Source organism: Tripterygium wilfordii, chromosome 15, assembly GCF_013401445.1.
Source record: "Tripterygium wilfordii isolate XIE 37 chromosome 15, ASM1340144v1, whole genome shotgun sequence".
Classification (NCBI taxonomy): Eukaryota; Viridiplantae; Streptophyta; class Magnoliopsida; order Celastrales; family Celastraceae; genus Tripterygium; species Tripterygium wilfordii.
In genome coordinates this window covers 14,085,311-14,098,246 of record NC_052246.1, presented here as the reverse complement: position 1 = coordinate 14,098,246, position 12,936 = coordinate 14,085,311, and the positions used below count along the sequence as shown (strand labels likewise).

General features: G+C 40.0%; 2 protein-coding genes and 1 pseudogene across 3 annotated transcripts; 2 read left to right on the top strand and 1 right to left on the bottom strand.

The window, feature by feature from the left end:
- Positions 1 to 348: 348 nt before the first annotated feature.
- On the top strand, positions 349 to 3,377 carry LOC120016828 (protein SRC2-like). 2 transcript variants are annotated; one of them, XM_038869756.1, is made up of 2 exons: positions 349 to 1,086; positions 2,751 to 3,377. In XM_038869756.1, exons 1-2 carry the CDS (start codon positions 726 to 728, stop codon positions 3,203 to 3,205), a joined length of 816 nt encoding a protein of 271 aa, XP_038725684.1. In that variant the 5' UTR covers positions 349 to 725; the 3' UTR covers positions 3,206 to 3,377. The 2 variants fall into 2 exon arrangements, with proteins under 2 accessions (XP_038725684.1, XP_038725685.1); XM_038869757.1 differs by having other exon boundaries at positions 349 to 1,093; positions 2,758 to 3,377.
- A 3,839-nt stretch (positions 3,378 to 7,216) lies between these two features.
- On the top strand, positions 7,217 to 9,513 carry LOC120016244 (receptor protein kinase-like protein ZAR1). Its single transcript, XM_038868927.1, has one exon. The coding sequence runs from the start codon at positions 7,484 to 7,486 to the stop codon at positions 9,362 to 9,364; it is 1,881 nt and encodes a 626-aa protein (XP_038724855.1). The 5' UTR covers positions 7,217 to 7,483; the 3' UTR covers positions 9,365 to 9,513.
- Positions 9,514 to 9,645: 132 nt separating this feature from the next.
- LOC120016245 lies at positions 9,646 to 11,826 on the bottom strand (annotated as a pseudogene).
- Between the last annotated feature and the right edge of the window lie 1,110 nt (positions 11,827 to 12,936).

Below are 12,936 nucleotides of genomic sequence, written 5' to 3'. Positions count from 1 at the left end.
TTCAAGGCCGGAATTGCAGAGAAGAGAAGCAACTCTTTGATTGAGAGAGTAACTAGGGTTTGATTCGTGAAGATGGAGGCAAATGGGCAAGAATTTCTCTTTTTGGCTTTTTATTATTTGTTACACATACCAATGTTAAACACTGTTGTAGTTCCGTCTACCATGTGAGTAATTTTTAACAGTGGTTAACGGTCAACTTGCCACGCAGGCAGGTTGACTGACCGAAATTGGGCAATTTCTGCCCGTGTGATTGATTTGGAATAAATTGAACTTTCGATGGTTAAATTGACACAATTTAAGAGTCAGAGACCAATTTGAAATATGGGTCATCTTTCAATGGCCAAAAATGGTATTAACCCTTTTTATTTGGGTGAAGAGAGAGAAACGATCAACTGAAAATTGGGGCAAAAACGTTCCTTGCGTGAAACGAAGAAGTGAAAATTGGGACAAAAAACGTAGACCGTTCGATTGGATAAGGCCAATCCATCCATATTTTGGACCGGACGTTCCCTGGATCCAAAAAGCAAGCCCAAGAAGTCGAACTACAGCACCGCAGGTTCTTCTCTCTTCTTTCACAGAACTGGTTGGCAGTGCTTGTGAACAACGGCATGTAGAGATCGATAGCCACGCCCAGAGAAAGAAAGCACGAGGCGAAGCCCAAGTGAGACAAAAAATCTAGGTAGATCAGTGGAGAGGTTTGTCAGATTCTACTGGAATATATCATCATGAACAAGATAACGTTACACGTCAAAGTCATGTCCTGCAAAGGTCTCAAGGCATTCAATTTCTTCCAAAAGTTGTTAGTCTACGCCCTCGTTTCGGTATTGATGAGCAGCGATAAGGATAAGGAGGAGGTTCAAGTTCAACAGCAGCAGCACAGAACACAGCGAGACGAAGAAGGGGATGGAGATCCGGAGTGGAATCAGGAGATGCAATTTGACGTGGATGAGGGTTTTTATTGGAACCACTCGGATCGGATGCTCATCCACTTTGAACTTCGGCACGAAGGGATCATGTTTGGTGACAAAGTGATTGGGGAAGTCCGTGTTCCATTGAAAGATCTGATAGGAGATGAGTTTTCATCTGACGCAGTGACCGGACCTCTATTTTGAGGTCCTAATACTATCTAATTAGGAGGTTCTAGTGCTTATAGTAATTCATTTGTGTTTAAATAAAGTAATTTTACCCTTATACATGTTTCCCGTTGGTTCTGCAGGAAATCGGGCTTAAATGACTGAATTGGGCACTTTTTGCTGTGAGGTGTCGGGACTTAGATTATGAAGATATTCTTGAAGACTACAAGCTCCAACGGTACACTAATCTATGGCCGAGATTGAATTGTTTTATGAATGGATTAGATTACAACAAGACTTGAAGGGTTAAGATGATCATTTAAAAGTGAATCCAATGGTTGTGCATAAGACAACATTCTTGCTTGCAATTTTTGACTTAAAAGAATATCTTACTTGATTTTTGGAGTCAAAGATGGCTGCAAGTTGCCACACATTTAAAAGGAAATTGTTGGAGATACCAATGCCAAGATTTGGTGCAAGTTTGATCAAATGGTCAAAGATGACAAAATTGTTGGAGATACCAAGGTCAAGATTTGGTGCAAGTTTAATCAAATGGTCAAAGATGGCTGCAAGTGCACATGACAACTCAAATCTTGCAAAGCTAGACTTGGAAAATAATGCAAGTGCAACGGCTACATATTGCAAGGTTGAGATTTAATGAATTATTCATTGACTTCTCCAAGAGGAAGCCACCATAGGAGTAGTGTAGATCTAGTTTCTCTCTCTAAGTTTTCTTTGTTGTTTTTGGTGCTTTCTCTTGATTTTGTATAAACTCTGATTTAGATGACAATAGATTGGATGTTTATTGCAACAATCATGAGTGGGTAGTTCTCTTCTCTAGTTTCTAATCCCGAACGGTGGATGCAAGGTTTCGATTACTCAAGGTATGCTCAAAGAATCGTAGCTTCGATTTCTCTCTTTTAATTTCGTGATAGTTGTGTGATTGGATCTATGGGAATGACATATTTGATTGTATTCTTGGATTGCCTAGTCTAGGGATTGCATCTAATGTGTTCGATTGAGAATTGTTAAACCCATTGCATGATTTCCTTAATTAATTGAGTTTTTCATTGCATAGCTATTAATTATGTGTATTGATGATGGGGTTTTGGGTTAATTTAGGAATGTGCATGGGAGAGTTATGGTTAATTGATCTTTGAGTTTGAAACTAGGGTGTTAGCCAAGCCGAGCCCCAAGGGGGAACATTAATCCATAATATTAGGTGCTTATCCCTTTGCGTTCATCGTAGATTAAGAGACCCGATGGCCTACATGTATGAATTGAAGTCTTATATCCCAATTCTCTTTGCATATACATAATTGATAGTATCACACAATGCATTGTGTATGGTTGTGTGTGTTTGCAATGATACCTTGAGTATGAGAACCGAGTAGCCACCGGGACGGACTAGAGACTAGGTTTTTAATTAATTGTTTTAAATCCACTTTGTGCTTACTTTGATTCCAAAATCGCTCATGCTACCGAGTCATTCGGCCCATTTCTTTCACTTGCTTTTATTTGATATTCATTGTGTTTATTAGTGTTAGCTAGTCATTTGCATATCATTCACTTCAAATTTGCATTGCTTCCTCATGGATCGATACCGGACTCACCGGTTTATTACTTGACGATACCCTACACTTGGGGTAAGTACACACACACATTTTGGTGTCGGTCACGCAGTAGCCCGGTTCGTGACCTACGAGGTGCGTTCAACAGATGGAAAATCCAATGGAGTCCTCAATTTCTCCTACAAATTGCTGAATTCTATACCAAAGGATCAACCTTTAGCATATACATCCTCCGGCAATATCACCGGATATCCAACATCACCAAGAGTTCAGTATCCGCCGCTGGAGAAAGTGGAACCCTTGGCGGTGCCTCAACAAGTCCCTCATTCTTGGCCGACACAATATCATTATCCGCCTCCGCCCCCGGTGGCTCATGGGCCATATTATTACCCTCCTCCTCCTCCTCAAGTTCATTATTGGCCACCACAACGGCATGTTGGCCCGCAAGACACGTGGAGCTCTAGCAGTGGAGAACCACATGCCCTTGGTAATGAAGAGAGGGGACCTGAAGAGAGGTGGCCAACACCAAGTGGTCATCACCACCATTGGTCCCCATTTTGAAATGGCAGGTGAAGACGGCCAACTTTGAATTGTTGATATGCTGCTGCTGTTCAAGTAGTTACTCCTCTCTCCTACATTTTTTGGTCTGGTATGCACTTTATTTGCTTGCTCGAGTGTGGCACTTGATTACTTTTTGAAAATTAATTTATTCGATCTACATATGATTAGCAAATTCTGCTGATATGCTCTTTGGATATCTTCCTTCCTAGAGTCCAATTTCTCTTACGGTTTACTTACCATTATTAGGGATTAGTCTTGAGTTTGACATTGCAGCATGTGTGTGTGGGCTTTAGTTTCTCCTTTAGCTTGGATTAGAAACAAATTTGTTAATTAGTAGCTTAAGATGTGGACCACTTTTTGATGATTTGGATAATCTGTTCCTATTCTGCTTTCTTTTCTGAGAAAAAATGGACTGTCCCCGAAAACAAAAATCACCATTTTAGGTGCTTAGGAGAGAATTTATCTCAAAGAGAAAATATATAAAGCTAAAGAAATCAATGAGAGAATCATATTTTAAATGAGGTCAAAGTCTAAATGCACCAATTTTTTTACTCTATACACCCCCCTCTTTTTTTTTTTTTTCTTTCCCTCTATACACCCTTGGTCCCACCATTGACACCATCTCTTTTATATTTTTTTAATTTATATGTTATAAAATTTTAATTTATTTGGTTAAAAAAATTATTAAAAAACAATATTATTAAAAAACAATATTGTTATCAATAACAAAGCACATTAATAAGAAGTTATGTCTACAATAGGTTGAGAGACATTTATCGAATGAAAAAGCTTTTCATAATGACGGAGTTGTTTTTTATATGGTGTCGCCATTCTGTTGCACAATCATACTTGTATGAAAACCATTGGATCATAATAGGGGGCATCGGATAATTCTCACTCATGAATTGTAATATCCCGTCCCAAAATAAAAATGAATAAAATATACAATAATAAAAATAAAATGAATAAATTGGATTTAATTATAAAAAGAATAAATTGTAGGGTAAAAGGAATTATAGAGAGGGTTAAAAGAATATTAGAGTTAAAATTAGGGTGAAATGAGTAAAAGAATAAAATGGAATGATTTAAAATATATATATATATAAATAAATAGACAACCTAAATAAAAAAAAAAATTAAAGTGGGTGAAGGTCGCAGACCTTCACCTATGCTTATAAACAAAAGAGAAAAGGGGGAGTTACCTTTGTGCACTCCACCACCTCCGATCAGCCACTTCCGGCGACATTTCGGTGACTTTTTCTGCCAGTAAAGGTGCTCCAACCTTGCAACCTACAACCACACTAAGAAAGAGAAAGATTAAGGTAATTTTGAACCTAAGGTTTGTGGGTTAAAAGAGTTTTGGGGATTTTGATTCAAAGGGAGTTTTCTTTGTTCACTAACTCGAAATTAGGCTCTAATCTTCTTATATTATTAGGTACAAGTGTGGTTCTTGAACTAACTCAAGAGAAAGCTTGAAATTCTTGAGTTGGTGGAACTAACAAGGTTCAAGGTAAAGGTTAGTGACTCAAATTACTTTAATTAATGTTGTGTTAGGATGAAAAATAATATTGTGGTATGATTTTAATATTTTAACCTTGGAGAATTAAGATAGAAGATGAATTTAGTGAAAATGAGGATATTGTGTGGTATGGAATGTGAGACTTGAAGGGATTGGTGAATATGAGAATTTAATGGAGCTTATTTTAATGAATAGGTTAGTGAATTGGCGTGAAGTATCCGTTGCTTTCTTGGTGAGGATTGCGTGTTTACTTCGAGGTAGGGATTTCTTACTATTTTTATTTCTAAACACTTTCAAGCCACCGAATTGTTTGAATGATAAGTTTTGGTTTCCATCTTGATCATTCCCGAGGGGAAACAAAACCTTGCATGCTTACTATTGTTCCTTTGCATTATTGTCAATTTATTGGTGATTTAATTTGATGAATATATAACCTTTCATGTTTCGTCCGTTCCTTAATGTCAGAGGAATTTTTGAAGCAAATAGGATGGCAGGAATCCAAAATCAAGTAATCAACTTTTCATTACAGGAGTGAAAGACCATCCATAAACTATTAATAAAAACTCTAAATTTTTAAGTAAAAATACATTTTTCATAGATTTACAGATTCTTTAAAAGTACCACCACGCATCAGATACTTTAAATCAAACTCTAAATCATTTAAATACTCATTTATACAATCAATTTTTATTATTTAAACTCAATTCTTTTTACATTTAGATGAATTCACATAATAATAAATCAATTGATATTAATACACTAATAAAATTAAATATATATTAACAATTAATTATAATAATTAATTTATTATATATTTTACATTTACTTTTATGGATAAATAATTATGTGGTTATGTGAAATGTAATAGTTGAATTACGTACGTACGAATATAATCGTTGAGTTGTGTAGCTATTCATATATTGGTTAAGTTGTGAGATTATCTATGCATTTGAGTTGTGTGATAATGATTTAATAAAAAAATGCATATGAAAAGACAAAAGATATTAATTGAGTGTACTAATGAAAAGACAAAAAAAAGAGTGTAAAAGAGTTAAAAATTTTAATTGGTGTGGGACCCACACCAATTAAAAACCTCTCAAATACACTTCCCGTTTGCTACAGTGGCTCGTATATTTGCAGTGCTACAGTATCTCGTATATTTGAAGTGATGCTGTTCGATGAGGATTATTTATACTCCTTACTTAACTAATCACAGTCCATTCTAAATAAACCCTAACTAAAAACATAACATTTCTGAGTACACCCTTTTTTATGTTTTTTGAAAAATCACACTATACACCCCAATGCATAAATCTCTCAAGCATTTCATCAAACATCTTGCATGCAACTAAAAGATTTATACTAAATTGGCTCAAATCTTCCAATACTTTAGCCACACAATCATGAACCCAGCAATAAAGAATTTGCTCCAAGAATCCAGCAACTCAGAGCAATAAAGAATTTGCGCCAAGAACCTAGCAACTCAGATTTTGTACACAATCATGAACCCATCAACTCAAATTTTGTCAGGGACGGTTGCTTTGAAGTTGAGAAGCTGTTGGACATCTCTGAGATTGAAGACGATGTCAACTCTTCAAGGTGTGCTTTCCCCAACTTTGTGAGGATCCTATACATCTGTTCAATCCTCCTTAGTGTGCACTCAATGTCCAAAAGCTTGCTAACCAAGCTCTCAGATCCTCGGGCATTAAATCTCTGGCCTTAGCCTGCCTACCAGTCGTCTTCGTCCGACGTCCGCATTACTCCGGTGAAGGCTCCGTCGAACACTTCGTCGTTTTGGAGAGTGATGGGTTTGACTTTGTAAGGGAAGATAGAGAGTGAAGGGAAGAAGGAGAAATGAAGGAATGAGAGAAATGAGATGTGGTAGGGTTAGATGGGGTGTTATTAGATTGAGATTTTTTTGGATTTTTGGGGTGTCCTTAGTTGACTTTGGGGTGCAATTAGTCCCCATCTTTACGGTCTCTGATGAAGGTCATTTTTTTTTTATCAAAACGTACGTAAAAACTAGATATTACCAGTTCAGTGTCTATTTACCGTTTCTGTTGGAGATGCCCTAAAATGTTTATCGTTTCTGCACCACATGTTTCATTCTCTGGCGAGATTCTAAGGTAGTTCCTAATCGTGTTTTTGCTGCTCAAAGGCCCCTATATGCCTCTTCAAACGAGAATTATCTCTATTTTAACATGTTTGCGACATCTGTTACTGTTTTGGACAAACGAGAAATATCTCGAGTATTCCTCTATGCTTTAATACAATGATATTTTATTCTAAAAAAAAACAGATGTTTACGGGCCTTCATAAAACAAATTAAATCTACCTGATGAAAGAGTTTCTTTGATATTTAGTAATTCCACTAAAAAGAGAATGAAAAGAATGCCCCATAAAAAAAGGCCGCCTCAATATCGCATGTATGATCACATCACCCACATGCACCGGCACCGGCACCGGCACCGGCACCGGCACCAACGAAAGCAGCACACAACAGGTTTTCGACTTTCGCGTACTTTTATTTTCTATACATAAAAACTATGACCAATAAACGAATAAAGTATGCTAGTATTGTGTCCCTACTGCTGGTGCCCGTGCAAGTGTGCCATTCAAAATTTGAATTATCAGCATATTCAAACTTGCACCTCGAGAAATGAACCGCAGTACTTGAAACTTGAAAGTTGAAAACTAATTTCTTCTCTTATTCTGTTCTGTTGCATGAACAAGCAAATGCGACTCCCCCATTGTCAGAAATGATACTTCTTCATCTCCAAATTTCCGCAATTGTCTTTCTCTTGGCTTCTTCTGCTGCCTCTCTAACTCACGATGGTCTAGCGCTCCTCGCCCTCAAGTCTGCCATCGAGAACGATCCCACTCGCGCCCTCCACTCATGGTCTGAATTTGACTCCACACCATGCCACTGGCCCGGAGTCGTTTGCACTCGCAACCGAGTCACCTCCCTCTTCCTCCCCAACAGGGGTCTCTCCGGCTACTTACCTTCAGAGCTTGGCCTCCTCGACTCGTTGAAGCGACTAACACTCTCTCACAATAACTTCTCTAAACCCATTCCTGCCAATCTCTTCAACGCCACCAATCTCATCTCTCTTGACATTTCTCACAACTCTCTCTCCGGCCCCATCCCGCCGCGTATCAGAGCCCTCAACAACATCACACATTTGGATCTTTCTTCCAATCTACTCAATGGGTCTCTCCCTGAATATCTCCTCGACCTCAAATCCATCGCAGGGACACTCAATTTGTCATACAATTGCTTTTCCGGCGCGGTTCCAGCTTCTTACGGTAAATTACCTGTCATGGTGAGTTTGGATCTGAGGCACAATAACCTCACTGGGAGGATACCTCAGGTGGGGTCCCTGGTTAGCCAAGGTCCCACTGCGTTTGCAGGGAACCCCAGCCTTTGTGGGTTTCCGCTGCAGACTCCATGCTCAGAAGCTCAAAACCCTGCAATTTTCCTGAGCCCTGAAAACCCACCGAACCCAAAAGACCCCAAATTTGCTGTGTTCCGTGGGACTGCAGAGGGAGGGAAGGAGAACAATGGGTTCGTGACCGTGCCCTTGATTTCGGGCGTTTCTGTGGTGATCGGTGTTGTTTCCCTTTCGGTTTGGCTCTTTCATAGAAAATGGGGAAACAGTAGGTCCAAAACAGAAAAAGAAACAATGGGGATTGACGGCAATACCTCCGTGGAGGAGGAGGAAGAACGCGGTAAATTTGTAGTCTTGGACGAGGGGTTTGACGTAGAATTAGAAGATTTGTTGAGGGCATCGGCGCTTGTGGTGGGAAAGAGCCGGACTGGCATAGTGTATAAGGTGGTGGTAGGTGCCCGAGGATCAGGCCTGATACCGCCCAGGGCTGTTGCGGTAAGAAGACTGAGCGAGGGCGACACCACATGGCGGCTCAAGGACTATGAGGTGGAGGTGGAGGCAATCGGGCGTGTCCAACACCCAAATGTCGTCCGGTTAAGAGCTTATTACTATGCCAGCGACAAAAAGTTGTTGGTAACTGATTTCATCAACTATGGGAACTTGTATGCTGCTTTGCACGTAGGTTCTGCCACTACTCCGCCGCTCTCATGGACAGCAAGGATGGAGATTGCTCGAGGGACTGCTCGTGGTTTAATGTACATACATGAGTACGGTCATCGTAAATATGTTCATGGCAGTTTGAAATCAACAAAAATTCTTCTTGACGACGAACTCCAGCCGTGCATCTCTGGTTTTGGACTTGTTCGTCTCGTCTCAAAACATGATTCAAAATTTTCAGCTTCTTCTGCGGTTTACACGGCACCTGAGGCACGCAACTTTGGCAGCAAGATAACTCAGAAATGTGATGTATACTCCTTTGGAATTGTGCTCATGGAGATTTTAACAGGTCGGATGACTGATGCAGGAGAAAACAATGCAAATGGACTAGAGAGTCTCGTGAGGCAGGTGTTTCGCGAGGAACGGCCCTTCTCCGAGATTATAGACCCATCCCTTTCCCTTGAGGCAGCTCATGCCAAGAAACAAGTCATTGCAGCATTTCAGATTGCACTGAATTGCACAGAACTTGACGCAGAGGTGCGCCCCAGGATGAGGACAGTGTCCGATAGTCTTGATCGAATAAAGTCCCTATAAAAAAACGTAGTGTTGATGTACTCTTCTTTTAGCTGGCTTGATGTGAATGTCATTTTGGCTGTAGGGTTACTGGGATGTCTGCCTCTTTAGAAGTTATTTTAAGTTACTGCATTCATTCAGCTGCCCTAATATAACTTTATTAGCATAAAGGACTTTGCATTGTCCATCATTAGGAAGACGTATGTGAACTGGCAGACCTGTTACAAGCATGAAATCAACACACAACCAAGCCAGAGAGCCAGTGAGAACCAATATTCCACTCTGAAACTTGAGAAACACAAAGAACACTGTGAAGGGATATGTGTAAGTAGCACACAAGAATGTATCATGGATGATGGAACTCAACCACGCTTCAAATTTGTAGTTCTTCTCTAAAGTATAAGGACGAGAAAGAATATAACAAGCGCCACCGCTAGAATACCCAGCACCAACCAACACTGCAACACATCAGAGAAACAGCATAAGAAGGCAAGAACCAAATTTGTGGAGGAACCATTAGATTTTCTTTTGTTAAGAAGATAGTAAACAAAATAAATTATTGAAGTAAAAAGGTCAAAAGTATTACGTTATAAAGGGACATTGGAATTTCTGATAAGTTGATGGTTGCAACTATTAGCCTTTTTTTTTTTGGGTACCTGACTGCGCTCCTCTTGTCCTCCAAATACAACAATTTCTGGATATCCATACAACAATTGCAAATCCAGGAGGATACTGTTCAAGAGTGAAAAAAAAATTCTTTTGACTATTGATCTTGAACTTCTAATATTCGGCATTTCTATCTATTTTTTTCTGATCGACTAGAACTTCAGAGCATCTCATATCTAGTGCTGCAAGCCAGAACCCTGAATGCTTGAGCTTCTTTCTTTTTCTTTTTTTGTAAATGAATACTTGAGCTTAATAGGATACATATATACAAAGATTATTTGTCCTTACCCAGGAGCATCTGGAGTTCACACTTTTGGAAGCTTTGGCTAGCTGAACCTTTTGTAGCAACAGATGAAGCATCAATGTTTGATTGAATGTCATCTATTGCATGGAAACAGTGTCATCTTCGAAATGCAACGAAACCTCAGGGATGGCAAGCAAGAGGGGAGCTATACAATGAATGCAAATAATTTGGCATCTTACCAAAAACCACACCCTGCTCGTGAACTAGAACCGCAAGGTCCTTGAAGATCTCATTTGCTTCTCCAATTTGCGCCTCTATGTCTCTTATACCCTGTTCCCTTTCCTCAATTATTGCCTCGTTGAAAGCAATTTCATTATCATGCTGAAGCAACTCTTGCCTGTATATATGTATTTGTTGAGGAAAAACTATTATAAGCAAAGGTTCTTCAAGGCTTTCCAATTTCATTATCATGCAGAAGCAACTCCTGCCTGTATATATGTATTTGTTGAGGAAAAACTATTATAAGCAAAGGTTCTTCAAGGCTTTCCAATTTCATTATCATGCAGAAGCAACTCCTGCCTGTATATATGTATTTGTTAAGGAAAAACTATTATAAACAAAGGTTCTTCAATGCTTTCCATACACAACAATTGCAGAGTGCAAAAGGCAAAAATTAATTATGAAAATATGTGAATAAAAAGGCAGAAAATTTGCCCCTGCCTCTTCTGCTCCTTGAGGAAAGGTTGATTTTCTTGACTAATGACAGGTACCAATCGTTCATCAGAATCACCAGAGCTGTTTCCAGAAACACCAACGAAAATGTCAAGAAGCCAAATCAGTATAAGTAGTCTTTCGACACAGGATTACATACCCAGTAACTGCCAAGGAAGATGGAGGACCCACTGGAGCGTAGGTGGATTCGCGCTCAGAGGCAAGCTGCTGAACTTTCTGGAATTCTTGCAACGTGGTCTGAAAATCTCTAGCAAGTTTTGCGTCCTCCACTTTCTTAGAAGGCTGAAGAAGACATATAATCAATCATAAATGGGGAGCTGCTTCTTTCATATTCAAAGTTCAAACCCAGGAAAAGGAAAAGGAGAAGGAAAGAGGGTAAGAGTATAATATTATACATTAGCATCAGTTTGGCGATCAGACTCGATCAAAACTTTTAGCTTGGAAGATGTGTCCTTCACCAATTCGAGTATGCCTTGCCTTGTATCGTGCCTGCGAATCCAAACCCAGATATTTAAAATTGGAAATCAAGACCAATTGTAATTGTTCTCGCAATGATATCAAGAGAGAAAGCACGGACAGCTTGCGACGGTGATCGGAAGTGTCCTTCGCAGTTCGGATGGCATCAACTAGTCGGCGGAAGGCGGAAACTGCGGTGTTGATCTGGAAAATACCGGCGGCAACCGCTTGAGAAGAGCTACTAGAAGCAGCAACGGAGGAGGATGGTCTTTTGCCATTCCGAAGATCTTGGAAACTCATTATTATCTCACCCGTAATCAAATGCTTCCAAAGAAACACAAGGAAAGGAAACACAGCAGAATTGTGAAATATCAACTTCAACACTGATGCTTGTTGTGGCCAAAAATTGTCTTGGCCCACTTGTCAGCCAACACTTGATCCAGTCAGCTAGGTTGGATGTCGGTCAACATGAGATCGTCGGTCAACACCCAATTCAGTTGGTCAACATAACCTGAATGAACCCAAGTTGGACAACATTGTAGGCGCCCACAAGCGGCTCATACTCGAGCGTCTGAAACCAAGTTGATCAACGTCAGAGTTGACCAACGCCCAAGTCGGTCAACGCCAGAGTTGATCGACGACCAAACAGATCAACGCTATGGACAGTTGGCGTGCATTGGTCAAGCCCGCCTCAGGTATCAACCATCCAACTCAATTCCATTGCATATCATGTTCATGCATACATACAATTCGTACCATGTTTATCGTATGATCAAACCATACAGAGGCAACAACTATCTCATACCGTTGTCGGACTTAGCTTCAATAAGACAAATACGACCTCTGACCCAAGCACGCCAAGTCAGTTGACATGCAACATTGAGCCACCTGATCTTTGTACGATCTCATCCTTGACCAACCAAAACAAGACACGCGTTCTGACACCCGACACCACCTTCCCACAATTATCCGTATTATGTACTCCATGTCAGTCTTGGTCGGCAAGTAACCCCACTATAAAAGGGCATCTCCTCCTCAAGAGTGAGGGGGCAATCTTGGAGACTCAGACCCATAGCTCCCTCACTTTCTTCAACCTTCAACTCATTCACAACTCCTTGCATCTTGCATCCACCATTTTCATATCAGCATTCACACTTTATGATTCTTATATCTTTGCTTTGACCGACATAATTTCGATTGACTGACTTAAGCGTCGGAGGTTCTTTGGCAGGTACCCTACCGGTGCCCAAGTTCTTTGATCTCAACCTTGCTCTGTTTCTTAGGATCCCGCTGTAGAAGGCCTCCATATAAATTACGTTGACTATTCAACAATTGTAGATTCGGGCATCTACAATTTGGCGCCCACCGTGGGGCCTCTACAGCTCTTTGCCTGACAAAGTCAGAAACCACAACTTCAATCACCTTGAAACACCATGTCTTCCTCGAGGAGAGACCACATGGTCGATGTTCTGGCTCAACTGAAGGCCATTAGAGA